This window comes from Protobothrops mucrosquamatus, unplaced genomic scaffold (assembly GCF_001527695.2).
Source record: "Protobothrops mucrosquamatus isolate PMUCROS unplaced genomic scaffold, P.Mucros_1.0 scaffold6, whole genome shotgun sequence".
In the NCBI taxonomy this organism is placed as follows: Eukaryota; Metazoa; Chordata; class Lepidosauria; order Squamata; family Viperidae; genus Protobothrops; species Protobothrops mucrosquamatus.
The window spans coordinates 2,581,664-2,607,331 of NW_015386393.1; the positions used below are offsets into that span (position 1 = coordinate 2,581,664).

General features: G+C 41.6%; 1 protein-coding gene across 1 annotated transcript in view; it reads right to left on the reverse strand.

Moving 5' to 3' along the window:
* MYO9B (myosin IXB) overlaps nucleotides 1–25,668 on the reverse strand; it is an 82,764-nt gene that overhangs the window by 30,232 nt on the left and 26,864 nt on the right. The window contains exons 14-23 of the mRNA XM_029282968.1: nucleotides 21,654–21,729; nucleotides 17,824–17,937; nucleotides 15,902–15,941; nucleotides 15,199–15,321; nucleotides 11,325–11,405; nucleotides 10,358–10,468; nucleotides 8,626–8,748; nucleotides 6,568–6,717; nucleotides 6,298–6,467; nucleotides 3,932–4,819 (exon numbers count right to left, since the gene is read on the reverse strand). Coding sequence (XP_029138801.1) covers nucleotides 3,932–4,819; nucleotides 6,298–6,467; nucleotides 6,568–6,717; nucleotides 8,626–8,748; nucleotides 10,358–10,468; nucleotides 11,325–11,405; nucleotides 15,199–15,321; nucleotides 15,902–15,941; nucleotides 17,824–17,937; nucleotides 21,654–21,729 — 1,876 coding nt within the window. The remainder of the gene's footprint in view (nucleotides 1–3,931; nucleotides 4,820–6,297; nucleotides 6,468–6,567; nucleotides 6,718–8,625; nucleotides 8,749–10,357; nucleotides 10,469–11,324; nucleotides 11,406–15,198; nucleotides 15,322–15,901; nucleotides 15,942–17,823; nucleotides 17,938–21,653; nucleotides 21,730–25,668) is intronic.

A 25,668-nucleotide genomic window follows, 5' to 3' on the forward strand; every position in this document is an offset into this window, starting at 1 on the left:
AAGGAGGCTCAGCTCCCCGGTGGGCTGTGGATGCGACCTTCCGGAGCAGGGTGACGAAAGCAGAAGGATTAAACATTCCACTGAATGTCTGAGCCTCAGGGGGAGTCTCCTCCTCCTCAGACATTGGAAGTCCTTGGTCAGTGCCCTGGTCATGGAGGGATAGGCCCTCTGAGTACGAGGATCCTGATGGTGAGGAAGGTGCCTCGTAAGTCTCCTCATCCTGACCCTGTGTAGGGATGGGATTCACAATCGGAGGTCTAGGCGGAATCGCCCTGGCGTTCAAGGCGCTATCAACTGCTCGCGCAATCAAGAAAGTCAGGCGCTCCTCTGAAGGCATGGGAACAGGCTCCGCAGGTCGGAGGCCTGCCGCTGTAGGAGTGAAAGTTGCCTCTGGAAGGCTGAGATGTGACCGCGGAGCAGGAGGTACGGGGAAATGAGAGAGTTCTCCCGTAGTCCAACCCCTCGGGGAAAAGGCGGGAGATCCTAAGGGCAGAGTGTATGCTAAGCCCTCAGTCTGGGGGGGATCTAGTCTAGCTGCCTTTTGTGCTCTAGCAAACTCCTTTTCTAGGGCCTGATGCCTCCTGGTAGCTTGTTTGTCTGCCCTCTTGGAGGTCTTGTTCGAAGACCTGCCCTTGGTTTTAGATATAGGCATGTCAGAACCCTCCAGGCTGGGTGGAGCGACAGACATTAAGGCGGGTGGAGGAGGCGCAGTGGCTTCTGAAGAGGAATTTGTCGCCTCCATTCTCAGATAGCACAGGAACTCGAGTTGGACCCCCTGGTATCTAGAGAATACAACCTCTGGGTGAGGACACACGCACTGTGGGTACGCCTGGAACCCAGGAACTTTTTGGGACTGGTCAGATAATAGTGGTGGTCGGAAAAGGACAGGCACACTGCGAGTATGACTGGAATCCGGCCTAAGTTAAGGAGGAAAGGACAGATGCTCTGTGGGAACACCTGGAATCCTCTGTCCCAATAACACGATAACCGTCACGAGTTTGAGTGACTGTGGTTCTCCCGCTTGTCAGGCAAGCAGACCAGGAAGCACAAGGCCAGAGAAGGAGTTGTCTAGAGCTGTTCAGAATTCCAAACCCGTGAGGATAGTGTTGATAATGTGAGGTGGTCCCCGCCCGAAGTGGCTCCCAAAATGGCGGCCGAGGCTTGAAATGGCGTTCTGACCTAATGCTTTCAAGCCCCTCTCTCTCTGTCTCTCCACAGGAATTAATTAGTTAATTTTGTGAATAAGAGAGAGGAACGACCTTCCGTTCTCTCTAAAGTGGATACAACGGCCGTTACCCTCGTCGCGCGGTCCAAAATGGCGGCCGCGCGCGATGGCCAGCAACTCCTAAGAACTGCTAGGCCCAAGAGAAAGCAGCCCGAGAAGGAGAGAAACGCTAGTGCGCTGAGACTGGGGCTGGGAACGAACAGCCGTTCGTCTGGTTTCCCTTACAGCTCGCGCCCTTCCCGAGGCCGTTCGACGGCGATCGGGCCTGAACGAGCTGCAAGCCTCCTCGGCTATTCCCCTCGTCGATGCAAAATGGCGGCCGCGCGTGATGGTACGAGAGAAACCGATCGTTCTCCAATCCGCTGAACTGCCGCCCGACTGTAAACGGCCCCGGCGGTTAAGGCGCGCGCCTTCCCAGCCGGGCCTGAAGAACAAGGACGAGGTTGCCAGGGGTGATAGAATGAGCCGAAGGCCGAAGCCGGGACGAGCCTCGCTGCTGTGAGGCAAGCCCTTGCGCCCCGTTCGTCACCGGGCCGCAGCCGCGAGCTCCAGTGAGGATGATCACTCGGTGTGGGGAGAGGGGAAATGAGGGGAATCCCCTTTCTTTCCTATTATTGCTGCGAGGAAGGGAAAAGGAGGAAGGAGCCCCTTCCTCCTATAATCACGATCCTCGTGCCACAGGCAAAACAAAGAGATCTATCTCCTAACAGTACTAAATTATTTAAAATGAGACTAACTAGCCAAGGAAGGTGGAGGATTCACCAATAGTCGAGACTATACCTGCCTAAGAGCCAGAGTTGAACGTCCGTCCATGGGCAAGATCAGTCAAGACTGGGATCTAGGGCCCAGGACGGGCGTGGCAACTTTGGCTGACGTGATCTGATTGGGCAGGAATACAGTCTACTACCCATGGGTGGATCCTCCATCTCCAGTGCTGGAGAATACGGACAACCTATTTTAAAACAATTCAGTCAAAATGAAAAAAAAAGCGCAACAGCTTCAACAGTGGGAATATAAAAGCCAATTAGAATTATTGAAGAGCATTGGATGAGCGTTGAAGACTGAGGAGCCAGATGTCTATGGAGATTCTCAGTCATCCAGGTCGTGGTTGTCCCAAAGGTGCTTTTCAAGAGGCAACTGGACTTTGAAAAGAAAAAGGAAAAGGGAAAAAGAAAAAGAAAAACAAGAAAGTCCAGTTGCCTCTTAAGGAGCCAGGTTTCAATAGCTTATGCAACCTTCTCCAAGTTGGCAGGTCAGAATTATGGTTGGGAAACGATGGGAGAAAGAAGCATTGCTAGATGTGCAGTACACTACAGGCTATAAGAAGAAGGTCTAAGGCAGGGTTTCCCATCCTTGACAATATCAAGATGTGTTGACTCCCACTTCAATTCCGGGAGACCACATGTCTTAACACTGCCAAGCTTGGGAAACAATAATCTAAGGCAGGGGTGGGGAACTTTGGTCCTTTTAGGACTTGTGGGCTTCAACTCTCAGAATTCCTGAGCCAGCCATAATGAGCTCAGGAATTCTAGGAATTGAAGTCCAGAAGTCATAAAAGGGCCAAGGTTCCCCACCCCTCATGTAAAGCAACTAGAAGGAGTAATTTGGTTCTTCCATTGTTTTACTTAGGCAGTAAAAAGGGCTGCCACTCTAACAGAAGTAGAAGGATATATTTCTTGGCTACCCTGAAAAAGACAGAAATGCTCCAGTAATATTTGACTCTATTACCTGAGTAATGCTGCTTAATGCCTAATGCCTTCAGTTATGTTTGCAGGAGAGGAATTGTTTCAGCCTGTTCTGAACTCTTTAGTTGTATCAAGATACTGCAGTGAGAGTTACCTGCTGAAGATGATAGCAAATAGCACTACCGCTTTAAAAGTTATTTGGGTATTAGTCTCCCTGGGACAACTGCGATAAACAAGTGTCCTTTGCACATTAGTCCATTCTCACATGCCTTAGCTTGCTTTGCCAATCACCTGAGATGATGATGGTAGAGGCAGCTAGCTACAGGTGGTGGGCTTTTTTTTTTTTGCATTCTGCTCAAGTTTACTTTTAGTACAAAATGCACTACAGTTGTAGGTCCACCTAAAGGGCACACATTCCCCACCTTCACTCTGTGTTTTAGAAAAGAAAAATAAAACAACAAAACTGCAAGTATTTAGATTTGTATAATGTCAGCAGTTTGATTATCATCTGAACTTTCTTAAGAAAAATATTTTGGGTATTAAGTCACTTCGAAGACCCTTCTCAGCCAAAAAGCAGAATGGGAATGGACTCCAAATCACGTATGAAAAACTCCCCTTCCCTTTTTATCATTCTTTCTCTTTTGTTCTGCCCGGCCTCATTTAGATTAATCAAAGGGAAATGTCTCTTTTTAAAACGGAAGGACTACATGATGTAACATACATTAGTGATTGTATGATGAAGCACAGCCTTAGGGAAAAATGGTTTTGCAAGTAACCTAATTCAAATTAGTAGAGGTAGTCCTCAACTTATGATCTCAGCCTAGCCCAAAATTAACACTGAGGAACATGACAGTTGCGAAGTGAATTTTGCCCCGTGTCACGACCTTTTTGCCACCGTTGTTAAGTGAATCACTGCAGTTGTTAAATTAGTACAGGATTTTACCTGTAGTCAAAATCTATCCTTCCCCATTTTTACTCCTCATTCTTTTTCAAGATTACAGATCCAATGCCAGAGTCTTACTTTAATTGGGCAGATGAGGACACAGCGGGGCCACTCTTCTCTTCCAAAGACTGGCTGACTGTATTGTTCTGTCCGCTGACCAGCTGCCTCTTTCCTTGCCAGCGCTCCCGCTTGTCTCGCAGTTTGCTCGGGTCATCCAGGTACCGTTGAATTTGGAAGGAGGGGGGACTGCCTAACTCCTTCACAGCCTGCGGCTTCCTTTTGTCAGCATGGCTCCGGAAGCTCCGGTTAGCCATCAGATTGTTTGGCCAAGTTAGATCCAGTTCCGTGGGCCTCTCGGAGTAAGTGAAGCTTTGGCTGGTCCGGATCTTGGGATTTTCCAGTCTTTCCTGTACAGTTGTATCCTCTTTTGGCACCCAGATTTCCAGTTTCAGTCCAGGGGTTGGACTGGGAACTGTTGTATCACCATCCAAAGGAAAAGGATGATTGTTAGTCCCTGGTGCGCCTTCTTCCTCAACGCATTTGGGGAGTATTTCTGAAGAGGAAGCTGCATCTTCTCCTACAGGTTGCTCAAGCTTTTGAGCCTCTTCTTCCTCTTCCGTGTTTTGAGGGGGGCTATCTTCCCTAGTAGGGACTTCCGGGCCCCCCTCAAGTGCTAAAACAACTTGCTTATTTTGCAGCTTGTTGTGCTCCAATCCTCTTTGTCGGCGGCATTCCCGTTTTTTCCAGTTGTTCTTTTGAGACAGAAGAGGAGACTGGTGTTCTACTTGGGCATTTTTAGGCCCCTCATCTTCTGCTGCCAGCCCAGATGTTTTATCCAGCTGCACCTCAAGTTCAAGAGCCATCTGGTCTGGGATGGGTTCCTTTGGCTGGAGCAACTCGTTATCTTGCTTCAAAAGTTCCTGTTTTATTTCCTCTTGCTTTTTCTCTGCGATCATTTGATGAAACCTAAAGGGTTTAAGGAGGGGGGGGGAATAAGCAATTTACCAAGGAAAGGTTTTTGTGTGTTTGTGTACTGTATATGCCTTTGAGTCAGTCTTCACTCCTGGACTAGTCCCTGCAGTTTTCTCGGCAAAATATTTGGAAGCGGTTTGCCATTGCCTCCTTCCTGGGGCTGAGATAGAGTGACTGGTCCAAGGTCATGCAGTTGGCTTCATACCTAAACTGGGACTACAATCTCCGAGTTCCTAGATTGGTGCTTTAAGCACTAGACCAGGGATAGGCAACCTTGGCTCTTTTATGACTCGTGGACTTCAGCTTCCAGAATTCCTGAGCCACCTATGCTGGCTCAGGAATTCTGGGAGCTGAAGTCCACGAGTCATAAAAGAGCCAAGGTTGCCTATCCCTGCACTAGACCAAATTGGCTCTCTTAAGAATAAAAGTTGCAGAATCAAAAAAGAAAATGTCAAACTGGATACTTAGCACCCCTTTATTATGATCGCTGCCTCCTAAACCCCCGTAGGATGAGAAGGCAAAATGCAAAATCTGCACTTTGGCTCTCTGATGTGGAATGGGACAACTTGCCACGGCCAAATTGCCACAGCCAACTCATCGCCAATTCGCCATGGCCAGCTCGCCTTGGCCAACTTGCCGCGGGACAATTCAACAATTTTATTTAATTATTTAAAACAATTTTAAAATTCTATCGATTCTATCCCACTGTTTCTTCCAATTTTATGTAACTTTTGTCCCGTGGGGCAAGTTGTCCCACGGCGCGTTGGCCGCGGCGAACTATCCTAGACCAGTGGTGGCGAACCTATGGCACGTGTGCCAGAGGGGGCACTTGGAGCCCTCTCTGTGGGCACACGTGCCTCGCTCTTTGGCTAGGTTTTCGTAGGAAAAAGCCATTTCTCAAGCCCCTTCCTAGCCAAAACAAGCCTCCGGAGCGAGTGCGCTCTTTTCAGCTTTGAATTATATCAAATCTGACACCAGAAACAGACTAACAGATGACCAGAGTGCTGCATGTGTTGCTCTCAATCTTACAAAGTATAAGCCAAGATTAGACAAATTATCAGCGTCCCTACAACAGCAAAAATCACATTAATTATTCAAAAGCATGCCGAACGCAAACTTTTACCTTTCAGTAAAAAGTTGTTTGTATCATTAAAAGCTTTGTTATTGTGTTTTTCTTTTGAGACAAACGATGTTAATGTATGAGTTGTTTTTTTCTAAACTAAAACCTCAGGATTCAGGTTAAATTGCCGTCTTGGCACTTTGCGATAAATAAGTGGGTTTTGGGTTGCAGTTTGGGCACTCGGTCTCTAAAAGGTTCGCCATCACTGTCCTAGGCCCTTCTGCAGCATTGATTTGGCTCTTCTGAAAACGAAATGTTGCACCTGATGGACCTCTGCTTTAATCTAACTGGGTTTTTCCTATTGTATCACTTTAGGCTCAAGAGAGATGGGTACGACCCCTGCATCGCTCACCTCTTGCGCTGCAGATGGCCCCGTACCAGAGCCTGCAGGAGAGAAACCCTCTTCTTCTGCTGCTGATATGATTTCCTCTCTCGGTATCCACGCCATACCGATTGGATATAAATAGCAGCATTTTCTTTCTCCAGGGCCCTCCGGACGACATAGTAAGAACGCCAGCATGCCTGCAATCGATACACAGAGAGGAGGAACAGACATTCACGGGAAGGAAAATGTGTCTCACAAAAATGAAGGAAGATGGCAACAACCACCAGGGGCCTGTACCTGCAAGGTAATTGCTGCTTGTCGAGTCCGGAGGAAGCGTCTCCTCTCCAGCACCATTCGCAGCCAGCTCTGGAGGACAATGATCTTCCGGATGACTTCTTTGTGTAGGGTGTCCTGGAGCACCTGCCGGGTGGCTTCCTTCATGAATACCTGGAGGGCAGGAATGACACCTCTGATTATTCAATGTTTTGAAACTAGTAATAGCAATAGCACTTAGACTAATAAATAAATCAAGATCACGTGAAGTATTAATACCACTTTACAATGCCTTGGTAAGGCCACACTTGGAATACTGCATCCAGTTTTGGTCACCACGATGTAAAAAAGATGCTGAGACTCTAGAAAGAGTACAGAGAAGAGCAACAAAGATGATTAGGGGATTGGAGGCTAAAACATATAAGGAACGGTTGCTCGAATTGGGTATGTCTAGTTTAATGAAGAGAAGGACGAGGGGGGACATGATAGCAGTGTTCCAGTATCTCAGGGGCTGCCACAAAGAAGAGGGAGTCAAGCTATTTTCCAAAGCGCCTGAAGGCAGGACAAGAAGCAACGGGTGGAAACTAATCAAGGAGAGAAGCAACCTAGAACTAAGGAGAAACTTCCTGACAGTTAGAACAATTAACCAGTGGAACAGCCTGCCTCCAGAAGCGGTGAATGCTCCAACACTGAAAGTCTTTAAGAAAAGACTGGACAGCCATTTGTCCAAAATGGTATAGGGTTTCCTGCCTGAGCAGGGGGTTGGACTAGATGACCGCCAATGTCCCTTCCAACATTATTAATATTAATATTATTATTATTACTACTACTACTACTATTATTATTATATACCGCTTCACAGTGCTTTACAGCCCTCTCTATGTGGTTTACAGAGTCAGCCTATTGCCCCCAACAATCTGGGTCCTCATTTTACCAACCTCAGAAGGATGGAAGGCTGAGTCAACCTTGAGCTGGTCGGGATTGAAGGAACTGAACTCTTGGTAGTGAGAGCAGAGTTGGCCTACAATACTGCATTCTAACCACTGCACCACCACAGCGCCATAAACTAGCCCCTCATATTGACTGCAACCAGATAGTTAAAGAAAAAAATAGGACCAGGGAGTTCTAGTCTAGGGGTCCCCAATCCTCGGTCTGTGGACCAATACCGGTCTGTGGCATGCCAGCAACTGGTCCTCAGAAACAAGTAAAGCCTCATCAGTGGGATGCAGGCAGCACACAAAACCACGCACCCTCCAGTCCACAGAAAAACCCCTCTCCATGGAACCGGTCCCTGGTGCCCAAAAGGTTGGGGACCTCTGTTCTAGTCAATAAGAGGAAGGCACAGACATTGAGTTATTACTGATAAGAGGACAGATTTCTGATCCAAGGCACATTAAAATTTGATACAGGAAAGGTATAGAAAAAAAGAAGCAAAAAAAGTTATTTAGTTTAATTACAGTTAAGACCTTAAAGCAGATTTGGGCATTTTATGGTCCCCAAGCCACATGCAGCCCTTTGGATGTCCCTGTCTGACCTTTATGGATTGCTTTTATTTTGAAGGTGACTGCTATTTTTTTTTTCAATTTATGTACGTGCATATTTGCATGCCTAAGTACTTTCACAGCCCTATTGATTCAGCCCTCCACAACAGTTCCAGTTTCTCATGTGGCCCCTTGGGAAAATTAATTGCCCACTCCTGCCTTAAAAGGTGGTTTCATGGAAAAATACTATAAATAAAAGTACTTTACATTTATTGCACTAAATTTATCTCATCTTGGGAGATATTATACAGCTAGAGAATGGTTACATATAACCCTTCATTATAGACCAAAACAATTTACAGTATTCTATTCCATCGCCTACTCAGATGCTGGCAAAATCCAAAACATACTGGTTTTCCCAACACAATATGTCCTCCTTTGAAAATTCAGGAGGAAAGAATGACAATGATCCCAAAGAGAATAGGACACACGAAGAATGGACTGGTCAATATAAAGAAGGAACGTTCAGATATTTCAATTTGGCCTCATTCCAAAGGCCATGTTGAATGTATTTTATTTTTGGTTGTTAATTCAAACATACCTTAGTCTTTCCTATTTGATAGCTGTTAGTGTCCATATTCAGCTTGTTTAGCAGAGCATTAATTTCTTCCTTGGAGGCTTTGACATTTTTGGGCAGCAACACTTGAAATTGATCAATAAAATCCTAGGAAGGTAAGGCATAAACAAAAGTAGATTTAGCCAAGAACTCATTATTTTACAATGAATTTGAATGTTTTCCTTCCTTCCTTCTCTCCTGTTCCGCCTTTATTATTTTTATAAATACCGGTAACTGACAGTCTCCTGCCTTTTAACCTGATGCCTTAACCACTAGGCCAAACTATAAACTGTAGTAATCCTGTGTTTTTATGGAAGGCCTTTGGAGTCAAGCTGAAGATTTATTTCTTGCAACAAATGATCAAACTTCCTAACATGCATTTATACTATAAAACGTGAGCACTGAGTAGTCATTCCTAAATGACTCATATATTTTTTTCTCCAGGCTTCTAGGATACTTTATTCTCTTAAGTGTGTTATTGTCATTGCCATTATAAGAATCAGTGACCAAAAGAATAATAAAAGGTACTGTTAATAGGACAAAATGTAGTTCTGAGATTTAAAACAGTAAAAGAGAAAACAACTTGTTGTTGAAAGTGACTAACTGACAAATCTTAAGCAGGGTCATTAGTGAGGATAGTTAAGTTCAAACTCAACTCTTTCTAACTGCAACCTGAATTAAACAGTTTAACACTTTTCCTAGAAATTAAAAAAAACCCAACAATCTCAACATGCCTCCCCATCTGACATTAAACAATCAGGGGGCTATTAAATCAGTTTGCCAGATAGACAAAGGACAATATAGCAAAACATGAACAATTATTTCAACTAGTTCATCTAGATCTTGGCATAAGACCTCCGGATACAAGATGTTATCTCTCTGAAAGTCCAGATCAAGGACAATTGAGGTAAACCAAATTTGTAACTATGCTAATTATTTTTCACGAGGAGGCATAATTTAGCTGAAAGGATTGATTGGGCTAGATTTGTGTCCTCCTATGCAACGGGTAGCATGTATATACGCAGAACAAATATATGATTAAGGAAGCAAAACTCTTTGGCGTTTCAAGTACTTTGAATACAAACAGCTCCAGCATTTCCAGTGACAGGTCTAAACAAAGAGATTGGCCTTGCTTTCTCTTTCCTTTTTTCCCTTTCTCAGGGACTGAACTGTGAGTCAGGATAGACAAAAGGAGGCGGAAGAGGAGAAACCTGACCCTGGTTTAAGGCAGCACCCTGAGTGTCTTCTAATAAACAGACCTCATATAACTTTTCACCCCCTAGGTCAGGGGTAGGCAACCTTGGCTCTTTTATGACTCGTGGACTTCAACTCCCAGAATTCCTGAGGCAGCCATGCTGAGGGGAAAGGAGAGGTTTCCAAGCTGAGCCATGCTGGCTCAGGAATTCTGGGAGCTGAAGTCCACGAGTCATAAAAGAGCTAAAGTTGCCTACCCCTGCCCTAGGTTAAAAAACTTAATTATTTTGGCTCTTAATGTAACTATTTAAAAAGGGGTAGGGAGGAAAATGAAGGAAAGACAAATGGCAAATGACCACATTCATGATACTGGCTCATTGCCAGGTGATTCCTTCCATAAGGGAAGGATGGATTATTTCTCAAACACAGAAAGAAAATAGCAGGAATTCTGAGGATGGTTTTGATAAATGAAGTGGCTTTTCCTGGACTAAGGAAAGAAGGCAGACCCCGAGTGCAAAAGTACCTGGAAGTTAAATTTAGCACTGTAGCCTGATTGTCGGATTCTCACTGTTTCTAGCATTCCTGTGTATCTCAATTGCTGAAGTACCAGCCGTTCATCAAAGAACAACTCCCTCTGAAAAAAAAAAGAAACAGAAGATCAAGAGTAGTCTCTATGCAACTGACCTTCCCTATTATAAATCAGAATCTCTGTTCTCAGAAGAGGGGTTAGTATTATCCCTTGCATTTTTTAAAAGACAAGGAGTATTCTTTGGCTCTTTCAGCCAATAAATATTAAACAGACTGAAGAGGTTTAAAATGTTTTGATGGATTATGAAGGTGATTCTGAATAAATGGGTGCTGTACCTTTAAAATATTTTTAACTAGTTTTAATTTGGTTGCTATGTAAATTAGGGAACAATGCCATATTTCTCCAATACTTATCTCCAAGGAATGCTCCTTTTAAGAAAATGAATGCATTCATGAATGTTTTCTTTTTTTCATAAATACTGTTAATTTATCCATGAAAATTGATGAAAAGAAAGCATTAATTAAAACAATGAAAAAAGACTGCTTCAATTAACTGCCAAGCAAAATTAAGTAATTTTCTTTCTCAAAATTATACATTTATTCTAAAATGTATTCTAAAATAACAAAAATGTAAAATTATCAATGTACATTAAAAAAAACCCAGAAAACATCAATTTTGCACAATCTTAAAAGATCTATACAAGGTTATAAGAATCTTTTGTACAGGGAAGTACCATACAAGAATGCAAGTGTGAGCTAGTTAGCTGTTTAGTTTTCACAGTTAAGAATACAATGTTTTGTTTTGTTTTTATGAAAACAAATAGAGATTGGTGGAAATTATTTCGAGGCAACTGACTAAACAAGAATGTAGGACTCCCCCTAATATGTTATCAATTTTAACACAAGACTTGTACGCAAATACTACTACTGGCAAGACCCAGAACGCAAAGGTGTCCACCTACCTTCTCAGAATTGGAACGGATGCAGCGGATAAAGAAGGGCTCAGCTTTTCCCAAAGTTTCTAGAAGCTTGTTCAAAGAAGTCTGAAATGAGTCACACAATAGGAATTCATCAGCCAAGCTTAGGGAAAGAACCGTATAGGCCATCTATCTTTCCAAGCCTATTCTTTCCATCTATTTCCAAAGAAATAGGAGATATTAGAAATATTATCATATGGCAAGCATGATTATGTTGCACTATGCTTTACAAAACATTGTACAGCATATTTTGCCTGGTTAAGCAAGGGGTTCAATTTTTCTGGACAAGTGCAATACAGTGAAACATAAACTAACCAACTACGTTGAGTTAACACAACATAGTAAGCTCCCAAGATGACAAAATGAAATCAAACGAAATGAATGATACAATTCACCACATTTAGTGCACTGTGCAAATGCTGATATTTAGGCAAGCATTTAGCCTGCTAATGCTTCAAGCAGTCACCTTTAGATATTACGCTGGACAAAGACCATCCACAAAATTGGCAAGTGAAGATGCTAACAATATATCAATATGCTTCAGCCTAATATCTTAGGAAATAGCCAGGCCTTAAGAACCTTATGAGGGCAAATAGGATTGGGACCATCCTAATCTCAGGGGGCAAACCATTTCACAAGAGAGGCACCAGGACTTGGTTAGCCATGATGTTTTCAGAACCTTCACCAAATAAAGTATTCAATTCAATTCATTGGACATATTAAACACTTTCTCATATATTGCATATAGTGTATGAGAAACATGGAAGGAAAACTTAATACTATCAAAGTGAAAATAAAGCATGTACAACTGGATGTCTAAGAAATAAGGAAACATATACAAAATGAAATACAGTAGTCCACAGTAAATGAGATCTTATAGAGAGAGATATTCAAAAAGGGCATATTGAAGTATGTGTCAACGCTGCTTACATTGGATGTTCTTGGCTTGACAATATATGAAGATGCAGACATTTTCTATTTAACCTGTGTATTATTTTTAGAGTTAGAATTAGATGGTGTTGGAGGGGAGGGGGAAGAATGTGCATGGAGATTAGTTAGCCATAACAATATCTCAGTAGAGTATTCTTCAAGGTTGTTTGTAATAAGAGGAGATAAGAAATGGCCCGTTATGGAATGGGAGGGAAAGTTCGCACTTCAAACTAATTGGAGAATGTGATTAATGACTGTTAAATGGAGGAGTGAATTATGCTTAGATACTATATGTTTAGGGGAGGAGAATTCAGATTTTGGCTTCGGTGGGAAGCTATGTTGCAATTAAAGATTCTTTAAGGTAAACAATGCCTCAAAGTTCTTTGAAGAGCTTCTTCTTTTGGAACCATGACAGTATGTGCTTTGCCAAAAGAATTCTTTATTGCCATCACCTTGTTCTAAACTCTTAGCATGGATATCAGATGAATATTAAAACCAGATGGACTATAAAATAGAAGACAGAAAAATGAAATTGAGTCAGGGGCAGATGGTGGAGCAATTTATTATTTGTGTTAAATGTATGGATTAAATTTAGAAAATTAAAAAGAATATAGGTTGCCAATAAAATATGGCCAGAAAACAAATAGACATTAAGACAATGAAAGGAACGGGTTCAGCAGGTTTCATGAACAAGCGCTGTAAAAACCAAATAGAGGGAAAAAAATCTAGTATTTCAAAGTGACAAAGATTCAAATTGCTTTGTGAGCAAATTATGAAGAAAAACGTGGAAAGAGAGAGAATTAAAGCCTTGGGCAATAAGAAAGTTGTATAATGACTCAACATGTTGTCCAGTATTAAGCAAGAAAGGACAAAAGAAGATGTTACCATCAAATATTCCAAAAATAAAGGAAAAAGAAAAGGAAAGTGGAAAAAAAACCTTTTTAACAGGGGAAAATAATAGGAAAAATTACACTGAAAATACAAACACTCAGCCTTAGCAGGTGACAGCAGGTTTTGTGTTAATATTTGGATGGGAGACTCCCAGGGAGCATGGAAGACTATTGATCTAAACTGGATAATTGAAAACTATCCCAAAAGAAGGCAGCGACAAACCATTTCCATGGTGTTGCTGAGAAAACTGCATGGATATGTCCATGAAATTATCAGAAAAAGCTATACTTGAAGGAGACTTAAGTTTTTACTTTAGTAATGTTCAAGAGCAATTGCAGAAAAAAATTCTCAAGTTTTCATAAGTAACTTATATGGAATGACAGACACATTTTCAAAGAAACAGTATATTCAGAAACTAATCCCATTAGAAAATGACATTACCAGAGACAATTAACCGGCTACCATACAGGAAAACACCTATCTGAAATACTCATACAACTATTAAAGATGCAGAAGAGTCTGTGAGTGTCTGGACGGGGTGAAACAAGCTCAGCTTAATTCCTAGCAAGTCAAAATTGCTGTTCATCAATAAACAACTAAGAATCCCAGTAATATTAATTCCACCAATTACCCTTGATGGGTTCACGCTCTTCCTAAAGTGGTTTATGACTTAGGTTTTTCCTGGACTCTCAGCTTCTACTAAAACAACAGGTGAAAGTTTTGATCAGGGGAGCCTTTACCCAGCTTTGGCTAATTTGCCAGCCACTTTAAGTAACTTACACTTGGATCACCACTTCTTTGAGCTATTCTAACATCTGGGGCAAGGGGAGGGCTACTATTGGAGTCAACCTGAAACTACAGCTGCAGAATACAGAACCTATATTATTGCAGGAATACCTTGCCAGTGCAGAATATCACCAATCTTTAAATTGCTGCATTCCTTACTAGTACTGTATGCTTTCAGGCTATTAAAGCCTTGTATGACACAGCACTGGGATAAATCAGGCAATGTCTTGTTTGAACAGAATCTGTATATAGGTCTTGAACATCTAGAGAAGCTCTGTTGAGAGTCATCCTCCTTGTGAGGTTCATGGGGCCACATGTTTATGGACAGACCTTTTTAAAGGTGGCTCTCATTCTTTGGAATACCTCCCTCTAGTGATATGGACAAACAGATGAAAGCCATTCAGTTTAAGCTTGCTTTTGTTTCAGTATTCTGTTTGCGTTCATATGGCATATTTAATTCCACTGTTACTCACCCAGAGTCCATTAAGGTGGAGCAGAACTCAACATTAGGAAGGATATGGTTGAAAGATTTCCAAGTAAAACTTGAGGTCGACAAGAGCCCCGAATCCCTGAACATGACTTTCACCTCTAAAATTCGACTATCCTTTTTCCTGAAGAAGAAAAATCTTAAAAAGAATCACCCTTGTGATCTGAAAAACAATCGGTACTACCCTGTGGACTCCTGACCACTGTGTTGCTCATACTATTTAGTCCTCATGGCGGAACAGAAGGCCAGTGTTTCTCATATGAATGAGGTCCATGAGAAGAGGAACAGATTTAGGATCAGGAATCTATTACCATTCCCAGTTCAATTGATTCATTCTCTTTACAGAAGAAAGCAAGACACTTATTGCCATGGGTTTTGGCACTTGATGCATTTGCACACAGGGCGCTCTTTTCCAGTTTTGCTTGAAATGTAGCGTTAAAGAGAAATGAAAGAAACATACAGAAGAAGGGAGAAGGTGACTAGAGGACAAAATAACATGAAGAAAGGTCTACTTCGTATTCCGTGCAAAAGAGTGAAGTGAAATGAAGTACTATTGCTGCAACAATGAAGAGAAACTGAGAAGATGTACGCCATGTTCTTCCCCCCTGCCCCCCCATGAAGCAAGCTTCCTGCACAAATACCTATAAGACCAAATATAACACCCGCATATATCCCAACCCCACATGTGGTACTGATTATGAAAAACATTAAACAAAAGGGGGGGGCAGCTATGATCTTTCTCTACTACTGCATATGCCTTTTTACCTGGAATTGAGCACTGATGCTAGGTGGCTTCTTCTTCTTATGCAAATGCAGGAGGGATTTTGTGGTTCGGTCATGCAACGTCATGCTCACGATGAGTTTCAAAGACTTTGAGTCCAGTAAATTCTGCAGCCAAGGAATATTTAATTAATTAATTAACATGCCACCCATCTCACTATCAAGCGACTCTGGGCAGCTAAGCTAATATGCCACAGTTATAACTGCGCTCCCATGAAGGCAGGCACAATAATTTCAGCACCGAAACTATACCATTTGGTGCGATGAGTGTGTTAAATTAGGCTTCCTTTGTGTCCTTATTTTGTTAGCAGCCGTAGAAATGGAGATACACAGGAAATTATGAAAAAGAGTTGAGTGCTCCAAATGTTTATGGGCTTCATCAGAGCACCTAATTCTGGTTATATGAATTTTTTTTTTTCAACCTTCTCCTAATAGCCAAGAATTTGACTTTCACTTTATATGAAAACAGAGATTCACGTGTGTCAGAGCTGCACTCAGCATTCCTCAAAATATAGCGATATATAGGGCATATCTAGTTAGTGTGTAAATATACTGTTGCACATTTTAGTAGAATTCGCATAATGTGCACATACTTTGCAAAATGTAAAATAACGGACACAAAACTTTCCCCCCACACCACCTCCGCCTCCCCACATATAATGGAACCTTAAAACAGATGGAAGCTCACCTTTGGGATGATCTGCTTTTGTTTAATACCTCTATTCTTCCTGTTAAAATATTAGAAATCATTGGAGTGGTAAAGTAGTGTCAAACGTGCAGTTTGGTTAGTTCAGCAAAGCCACATCTTTCAAATTAAACCAAGCAAAGCAGACAAGAACAAAATGATGGCTAAGCAGTTCTAAAGAGATGGTGGAAGTGAGCAACAATGGGAATACTGATGTGAGACATAAAATCAGTTAATTCTATGCTGCCAACTCCTGAGATTTTTGTCAAGCACTGAGGGTGGGCTAACGGGGGATGCTTCTTTTTTTCTTAAAAAAGAAGCACAAAGCCATGAATTAGTGTTTCTCCACCTTGGCCATTTGAAGATGTGTGGACTTCAACATAGCTGGCTATGGAATTCTGGGAGCTGAAGTCCACATATCTTCAAGGTTGAGAAACACTGAATTAACTCCGTGACAGAGCAGGAGTCAGGACTATATATTCTTCCACGAATCTAAACATTTTTAGACTTTAAATTTAGATTTTAAAATCTAAGCATTTTTAAAAAGCTATCCTTCAAAATAACTGTTCCTGCCAAATAAGCTCTGATATCAACAAAACCTGACACTTAAACAAAACAGGAGCTGTAGGGATTATTTTCTGTTTAAAGTCTCTCACATGGATATGCTTTCAAGGATACCATTTGGATAATTTGTATTTAAAAACGATTGCAAGAAGCTTTAGATAACAGTTTTCCAAGTTGAATCTGTTCAACCCCTGGCATTCTAGATTAAAATAATCTTCCTAAAACCTGAGCAAGCTATTGGCAGTTAAAAGGAGGCAATACTAGTCTAGTAGATGAGTAGTCTGAGTAAAAACAAGGAAGCTTCATGTCTTCCTATGTGCCTAAATTCAGAGGACATTTGGTGAAAGCATCCACCTCTAGTCTAATGTGAAGCTGTTTTTTGGGAACCACAGAAAAATAGCAGTCCCAGCTGCCTCTTGACATGGGACTGAAGAACTAAAAGAAATAAGAGGGATGCCTTTAATAAAAGGATTAAGGCTCTCTTTCTGTATGAGATATTCTGTTCCTTATAACTTGTCTTGAAAATTACTTGATGTAAAGGGGTTATACATTTTTAAAATAAAAAATATGATATGAAATAATGTTAAAAATTTACTAAGCTGTAATAAGAAATTTCTTCCTTAAATCAAAATGCAAAGAGGCTTCCCCTTTCTAAACTCTCCTCGGCCTGTAATTACAGACAGTTCTCGTTTAGCAACTGACTAGTGACCATTCACAGTTATAACAGTGATGAAAAAGTATCTTTGGTGATCAACCCTTGCATTTACAACCTCCACAGATCTGTACAGCAAAGGAAAGCTGAAGTTGTTTTCACTTAGTAATCGCTTCATTTAATGAACAAGTTGCCAGTTGGTTGTTAAATGAGTACTACCTGTAGGGGGCTCAGAAAAATAAGGCTTTCACTTGTATATATCCAGAAATCTGAAGTAGGAAAAACCTGAATGTTCTTCTGCAACACAGAAGAGACTTTTTTCTTTTTCTGAAACATGGTTGAGAGAATCTATCTAAGCTTTTCAGGCTCTTTACGTTGGAGATTCTTGGGGAAGGAGGGGTTATGTTTATAAGTAACTTACTGAAATTAATAAGTCAAGACCTGCCTGCCTTTGAATACACAGCACATGCTGAAAGCCAGAATATGCAGCTTTATGTGTAAGAACTGAGAAATCTACCACAGCACTTCTGAAATAGAGCCAAATTCTGCAAGATTGAGAGAAAAGAACCTCAGTAATTTCCACAAAATGCAAGCTTAAGATTTGCACAGGTTTGCTTATGCACTCTGCACCATACCACTCTGCAAAGCTAGAGAACCTGAGCTTCCCACCCCCCACCTGCCCCACAACATCCTTTTTCCACAAACTCACAGGAAATGGCAACGGGGCTGCTGGTACCGGCTGAGTGACTGCAGGAGCCTGCGAGGATCTTCACCCTGCCAGGGCAGGCCCTTTATACTCCTAACTATTTGCTCATGCAAGTCCCTAAGACATGATGGACACACACCCAAAACAAGGCAGACAAGACATATGAACACACATAGGAGAGAGGTGTGAAAGAGAAGCACCAGGAATTAAACAAAGGAGTCTCTATCCCACTATTGTCATATGTGCTCTGAAAATGTCAAACAAGAGGCTTTCTTCTGAGCTGACCTTATCTTAAAACTTGTTCATCTTAACTATAAAATAGGGATGAATATCCTTAATTTGTAGATTTGGAATGTATGATAGAATATGGCAAAGATTGCTGTTTTGGGGATATCTCTTAAACTGTTCACATTTTGGACTGTGGAAGAAGATTTATCAGTTTCAATGAACTACTCATAGCAGGCCACTGCCCAGCCATCAATGTATTTTGCATTCATGCCAAATAAGATTGGCTGTCATCCTTCAGATAATAATAATAATAATTCAGTGATTTATTTATTCATTTGGCATTCATTTGACATATTTTATGACCCAGTGGTTGAAAGGTGCACAATTTCCCCACAAATACCCCACGGATAAAAATACACTCCCTGATTGAACTGTGAATATTGAACGTAGTTTTCCAGATAAGATTGTTCGGTAGCAGAAAAAAAGATTCTTAATTCAGGTTTCTAGTTTTCCAGTGCAGGTATTCTCTGAGTTAAGATTGCACACAAATTGCAAGTGAACTCTGCTCCATGTTTAGTTCCTACAGTCAGCCTGGAAAGTGCCCCAATCAATGAGTGGTTATCAACAGCCTTCCAATCATGCAGCATGCTTATGGACAGCTTTATTCAACACAAAAACTTACCTTTGCCACTCTCCAGAGAGGCACAAATTAGTAAGAAAGAAAACCAAGAAAGGAAGCCAAGGAAAAAAGAAAGAGAAAAAAAGTGATAGAAGTGTAAAAAAGGTCATTCCTGGGCAGAGGAACAGTCTTCATTCTTCTGAAACACACTTCTTTCCACTTCTTATCAGTTGCCCCACTCCTCTACATATTTTAAATTGAAAGTTCAATTACAGCATTCCATTTCAGCATTTTAAAAAAAGGAATACAGGTAGTCCTCCACTTACAACAGTTCATTTAGCGTCCACTTGAAGTTGCAATGGCAAGAAAAAAGCGACTTGTGACCGTTTTTCACACTTACGACCACTGCAGCATCCCCATCGTCATCAAAATTCAGAGGCTTGGCAAATGACTGATATTTATGACAGTTGCAGTGTCCCAGGGTCATGTGATCACCTTTTGTAACCTTCTGACAAGCAGTCAATGGGGAAGCCAGATTCGCTTAACACCTGTGATACTCACTTACCAACTGCAGTGATTTACTTAACAACTGTGGCAAGAAAGGTCATAAAACAGGGCAAACCTCACTTAACAAATGACTCACTTAGCAACAGAAATTTTGGGCTCAACTGTGGTCGTAAGTCGAGGACAACCTGTACACTCCATTATATCTGCAGTATTTTGAGTTGCCTAAGAATATCCCAACTGTGAGTGAGTTTCAGTGATTTCTGGAATGAAGTTGGAGAAGAAGACAGTGACTTTTTATCCCTGGTTTTCTGCACCAGGTCATTTCTCAGGTCTGTCTGCCCAGGATCGTGCTTCTCCTGCCACATAGGCAAGGTCCTCCATCTTTACCCACTTACTTCTTGCTTTCATATGAAGCAATGATGTCTTCAAAAGCGTTTATATCAAAATCCTCAGAGCAATCAAATGAGAAATCAAGTACTGAACAGCTGCAAAAAGGGGAACATGCAACGATGCTCAATCAACAAAGTAATAAAGCAGGCAGAAAGGCAAAGCTTTAGGGTAAGTTGGTCAGACATGCCCCCACCCAGTCTTATCTTCTTATCTCATTGTGCTTTGATATGCCAGGGAACTGATGAACATCATCAGGAAAGCCACAGCATACCAAAAGAAGATAAAAGTATCAGAAAGAATCAAATACTTTCTCTTATATTTCTAGTATTTGATATAAGATATTCCTTAAAACTGCTCCTGGATATATCTCATCTAGCATTGTCTACAACAGGGGTCTTCAAACTTGGCCCTTTTATGACTTGTGGACTTCAGCTCCCAGAATTCCTCAGCCAGCGTGCCTGGCTGAGGAATTCTGGGAGTTGAAGTCCACAGGTCATTAAAGGGCCAAGTTTGAAGACCCCTGGTCTACAACATAGAGAATGTTATTTATTCAAACCACACACACATTCACACACATTTAACTATCAATTTTAAATTCAACTCATTATTTTTAATTGCCATAATGCTAATACTAAGCTGCATGAAAATTCTAGTCTGCTAACCATTTATGCTGAAGGTTGCTATTATACAACACTTCAATCAGAAAAAGCTGTAGGTATCCGTACAGGCTTCCAACTCTAAGCAGAATTAAAAGGGAAGCCTGCCACTGTCCAAAGGTGAGCTCCTTAAAAAAAATTAAATGCAGTGCCAACCTAGGAACCTAGTGCTTCTCCAAGTAATTGAAATTATGGTACTCGGACTGCAAGGAAGTCCAGACGGGTTTGAATCCATTCTCTTTAGCCAAGTTAATTACCAAATTTTAGCATATTAATTGGAGCAGGGATGGAAGCTGTGGATTTCAGTCAGACCCTATTTCCACCCAATATTCAAGCACGAGAAAGAAAACTTAAGAATGTAAAAATAGCTGGGCTCTATCAAGCAAAAGACAACATTTTGTTTCTCTGCTTGTGACTAGTATTTGGTAGCCCCAACCTGGAGGTACCATGAGGATGCAGGATAATCATACCTGATGGACGTGTCCTCCATGAATTCGTCCAACCAAGTGAGTACTGCCACTATGTTTTATGGCAATTAATTCCATAGGTTACTAATTCATGATGTCAAAAGGGGGTTTCTTTTGTCTGTTCTAAATCTCCTTCCAATCAGCCTTAGTACCCTACAGTCCTATTTTTCTGAGAGGAAGAGAAGTTTTTCTTGCTCACTTTCTCTTTGCCATGCACGATTTTATATATCATGATCATGTTTCTCCTCACTTGCCTTTTTTTTGGGGAGGGGGGAGTTACAGTTCTCAACACGCTAGTCTTTTTTTTTCCCCAGATTTTTGAACCCCCAATCATTCCAATAACTTTTTTCTTCTCAATTTTCATTCTTATATTCTTCTTCAAATATAGTAGTATTATTCCAGATGGAGACATCACATATTTACAAAGAGAAGTTATAATATTGATTGAAAATAAACTTCTTGAGGAACCTAGCATGGCATTTGTCTTTTTTCCCTGCTATCGTACATTAAGAGAAGAAGAAAAAACACATGTGAATTCAAAGTCTTTGCTGTACAAAATCGTTGAATTAATTTATCTCTATAAACCATAGAGGCCAACTTGTAGAGATTTAGGTAGGATTACCGAAATAAGAAGTTCTCAGAATGGGAAAGGAAAGAAATCAAAACTTGACAAAGAACTAGGTAGTAGCGAAGATGCCAAGTTACTTTTGCAGTGCACTGATTTCCTCTGGATCAGGGGGGTCAAACTTGCTGCATTGCCGGAGCTGGGGTGGGCATGGCCTCTGCATAATGCAACCGACCCATGGGCCATCAGTTTGACACCCCTACTCTAGGGGCTACCATGGTAAAACAAAAAACAAGATCAGGAACCGGTGCAGTACAAGGAATCGTCTTTTGTCAAAAGAAGCAATGACAAGGGTAGAAATGTAACAATAATAATAAAATCCAGTTAAATGTGCTTCTTACCGATAAACTCTCTCATTTGGGGTGTTGCTCTGCTGCAGTTCCCCAAGAGGGATCCTGGGTCCATGGCGTATTACCCCTAGGGGAAAGGGGAAAAAAAATCTATATTGGCAAAGGGGAAAAAATCTATACTGGCATGAACAGCCAGCCTTACCTCAGTAACTTTTGCCAGTCACCAACAATGTTACTTTTTTATAAATGGGATTCTTTGAGCAGCCATCTTGACCTAGATCCTGTATGTGTCAAAGCTAAATTCAGAATCGTTTAGAGCTTAAAAGACAGGATCCATTATTACTGCATATTAAATAACTTCCTCAGTTCTTGAGGCTGATTCAGCAAAATCTGAAACTACATGGTTGGTTTGTATAACAAATGTTGTTTTTTTAAAAGGAGCTTAACACAGAATATCCTAGTTTTTTTCCCTCTCCCATTTTTTCCAAAGTAATCACCCAGTGGAATAGGTTGGGCTCAGGCAGAGGGTGGTGTCAGATGCATAATCATGATGCAATGGATGATAGAATTGCTTTGGCAAAGGCTACATCTCATCCTGGCCAAAAATCCATCTTGAAATGCTTAGCAAAACTGAAAGTCTACATTGCAGCCCATTGTAACTACTTCAAGGTACTATGCTTCAGAAGATAAGTTAAATTGCCCCAACAGATTATCATCTAATAGGCAATGGCTGCTTTGAAGTTTATATTAAGGCCTCACTGTTGCAGTGGTTCATATGGAATATTGTGGAAGGTAATTTATTTTTGCATGAACTATCAAATAGAGGAAGAGATGAGGATCAACAGGGCAATAGAAAGATGCCAGCAACATGAACTTGGAAAGGAAGGAAAAGACAAGTTGCTCTTTATTATTATTATTATTATTATTATTATTATTATTATTATTATTATTATTATTATTGGAAAAATAAGTAGGGAAATTCTCTAGGGCAGGGGTAGGCAACCTTGGCTCTTTTATGACTCGTGGACTTCAACTCCCAGAATTCCTGAGCCAGCATGGCTCAACTTGGAAACCTCTCCCTTTCCCCTCAGCATGGCTGGCTCAGGAATTCTGGGAGTTGAAGTCCACGAGTCATAAAAGAGCCAAGGCTGCCTACCCCTGGTCTAGGGTCTCACAGTGGACCAGTGAGGTTGTCTTCCATGAAAGTAACCAGTCAGTTTGGATAGCCATTGATTCCTCTGAATATTTCTCTAGCTGTTTTAGGACTAACAATAACCTCTGGGTTAATAATAGAGATAGAAGAGATTGGAAAAGATTCAGTGAATCTGTAAAACTTTTAAGTAACAGAATGTGAAAAAACTGAGATACCTCCAATGGGACAATGATTGAGCTAAATAAGCAGGAAGGTAGATACAGAGCCCAGAAAAAGACCAAGTGTGGTCATTTAAATGTAACAAAAAAGCCAGGACATTACAAGTGTTCAAATCCTCACAATGCTGAACTGGTGAGAATTGAGACGCTAAAGCGAAACAAACGCCACTCTTTATCTTACAAAACACTGTGGTGACTCCAGGAGTTATTCATCGTGTACAGTTATGGTCTTTGGGGAAAAGAAATGCACTCTGTGTTGGCTGCCATTGAGAATCCAACCTCTTTCTGTTCTCCCAGTGTGAAGTAAGAGAACAAAAGAAGATATGTGGGAGGCTCGCAATGGTAGGAAAGAGGTACACTGGAGATTTAATTTGATCACAATGCTCTCTGGATAAGAAATGACAAGCTTGTCTTGATGAAGGTTCTAGGATTTTAACCTCAGAAACTAAATCCTTAGTAGTCTCTTCTTGAAACTTGCAAGCTCGAGAATTCAAAGAGTTCAGGAGAGGAGACATATATGGCAATTGCCCTCAAAGAGAACCTGTTTCACTGATCACTGGCTGCAGGCAGAAGTATACACAAATAATTGCATGTCTGTAGCTTGACCCTCTGCATTCTCGAAATTGCACACAGTTGGGGCAGAAGCAGAATACCAGTTCCCCAAGTCACACCTGGACATATTTGTCTGAAATAGTATAGGGTTTCCTGCCTGAGCAGGGGGTTGGACTAGAAGACCTCCATGGTCCCTTCCACCTCTGTTATTCTGTTATCTATAACAGCAATTGAGCAATTGAGATTTGCAAGTTAACTTGCAAAACAGCACCTTGCCCTCCAAAGTTTGCTCTAAAAAGCAACGGTCCCCAACTCCTGGTCTGCAGCCTGGTGCCAGGCTGCTGCAGCCTGTTGGGAACTGGGCCACGGAGGCGTTGGGCGAGCGGCGAAGCTGCATTTGCACAAGCAGCGCACACACAAAACCATCCTGTCTCTCCCCCCCCCCGCTGCCGCCGGCGGTCCATAAAGCCAGAAAGATTACGGACAACTGCTCTAAAGCAGTGGTTCTCAACCTGTGGGTCGGGACCCCATTTGGGGTCAATCGACCATTTCATGGGGGTCGCCAAGCAAGGCTGTCCGCCATTTTTTTTGTCTGCCATTTTCCCCCCCTTTTCCGGCGGGTGCCTTACCTCCCTTGGGCTGGGCCAGCTGGTGGTCGGCCTGCTCCGTCTCTGCCGCTTGCCAGCTACGCCTCGGCCGGCGCAGGGGGCGGAACCACGCATGCGCGGTGCTCCCGGGCAGGGAAAGTCCTCGACTTACGACCGGTTGGGTAGTCCTCGACTTACGACCGGTTTAGTCCTCGACTTACGGCCGGTTGGGGGTCGCGGCATTAAAAAGGTTGAGAACCACTGCTCTAAAGGAACACCTCACAGGTGTAAAGAATGGCTCTTTTCTCCCTGATTAATAAAAGCTTTGCAGTGAGGGCAGAACTTCGCCCACCTAGACTTCTCTAAAGCACAACAAGCAAAAGATATGCCCATCTGATGGAGGAGACTTTTCACACTCTTTTGGAATTTGTGGAACTGGCCCTTCAAGGCCATTTCAACAACTACAGCAGTGTTTCTCAACCTTGACAATTTTAAGGCATGTGGACTTCAACTCCCAGAATTCCACAGCCAGCAATGCTGGCTGTGGAATTCTGGGAGTTGAAGTCCACATGCCTTAAAATTGTCAAGGTTGAGAAACACTGAACTACAGGAAAAAGAGGAGGAGGGAGGAGTATGAGGGATGTTCGATACCTTGAGTTATTTATAAAAAATAATAAAGGTGGGATAAGAAACAAAACAAATAAATTGCCCATCATGAGGTTAAATAAATGAAAAGAACCCCAAAGAGGGGTTTCCCCCCATCACAAAATAGAAACCAAACCAACAGGAGAGAGGCAAGGAAATAATAAAAGGATGAAAATGTTTTTGAGCAAAGTCCAGAAAATTACTCTGGGGAAAAAGAAACACATTTCAGCAAATTATTATCAGAATGGCTTAAAATAACTGAGGGATCAGCAGGAGCCACATCCACAGATGCAATGAAAACAGGAGGCCTGGCTTAAGCTCTGAACGTTTCCAAACGAAGCTGCACGATTATCCACTTGTGTGAATCACAGAAACCACAATGAAGAAACTGTGGTTTGTTTGGTTCCTCTTTGTCTTATTATTTGTACAGAACACTCTTAAGCAGTATAATTAATTTCAATGCATTTATTTGCTTTTGAAAATCAAGTGACCCCCTAGCTGGCTTTCAATAATCAGAAATACAAATTTAAAATATAATAGGCAATATCAGTAATATTACATGAAGGAGGTAAGTCTAAACTGCTACATAAAATATCACATGTTTAAAACAATTCTATGAGCAGATTGTGTGAAACTTATTGTTGTTGTTGTTAGTTGTGAAGTCGTGTCCGACCCATCGTGACCCCATGGACAACGTTCCTCTAGGTCTTATGAAACTTATGAACCCACCTTATTCCAAGTTCAACTATTTTATATTCATCCTAGCATTTTCAGATAGTTAAGCAGCACGGCTCTGTCATTATCTGCCATCTATGTTTGTTTTAACTGGAATTGCTGGGGAATTAATCTGGATTACACTACCTGAAGACCAAGTCTTCTATTATTAAAACGTAGATGCCGATATCGATATT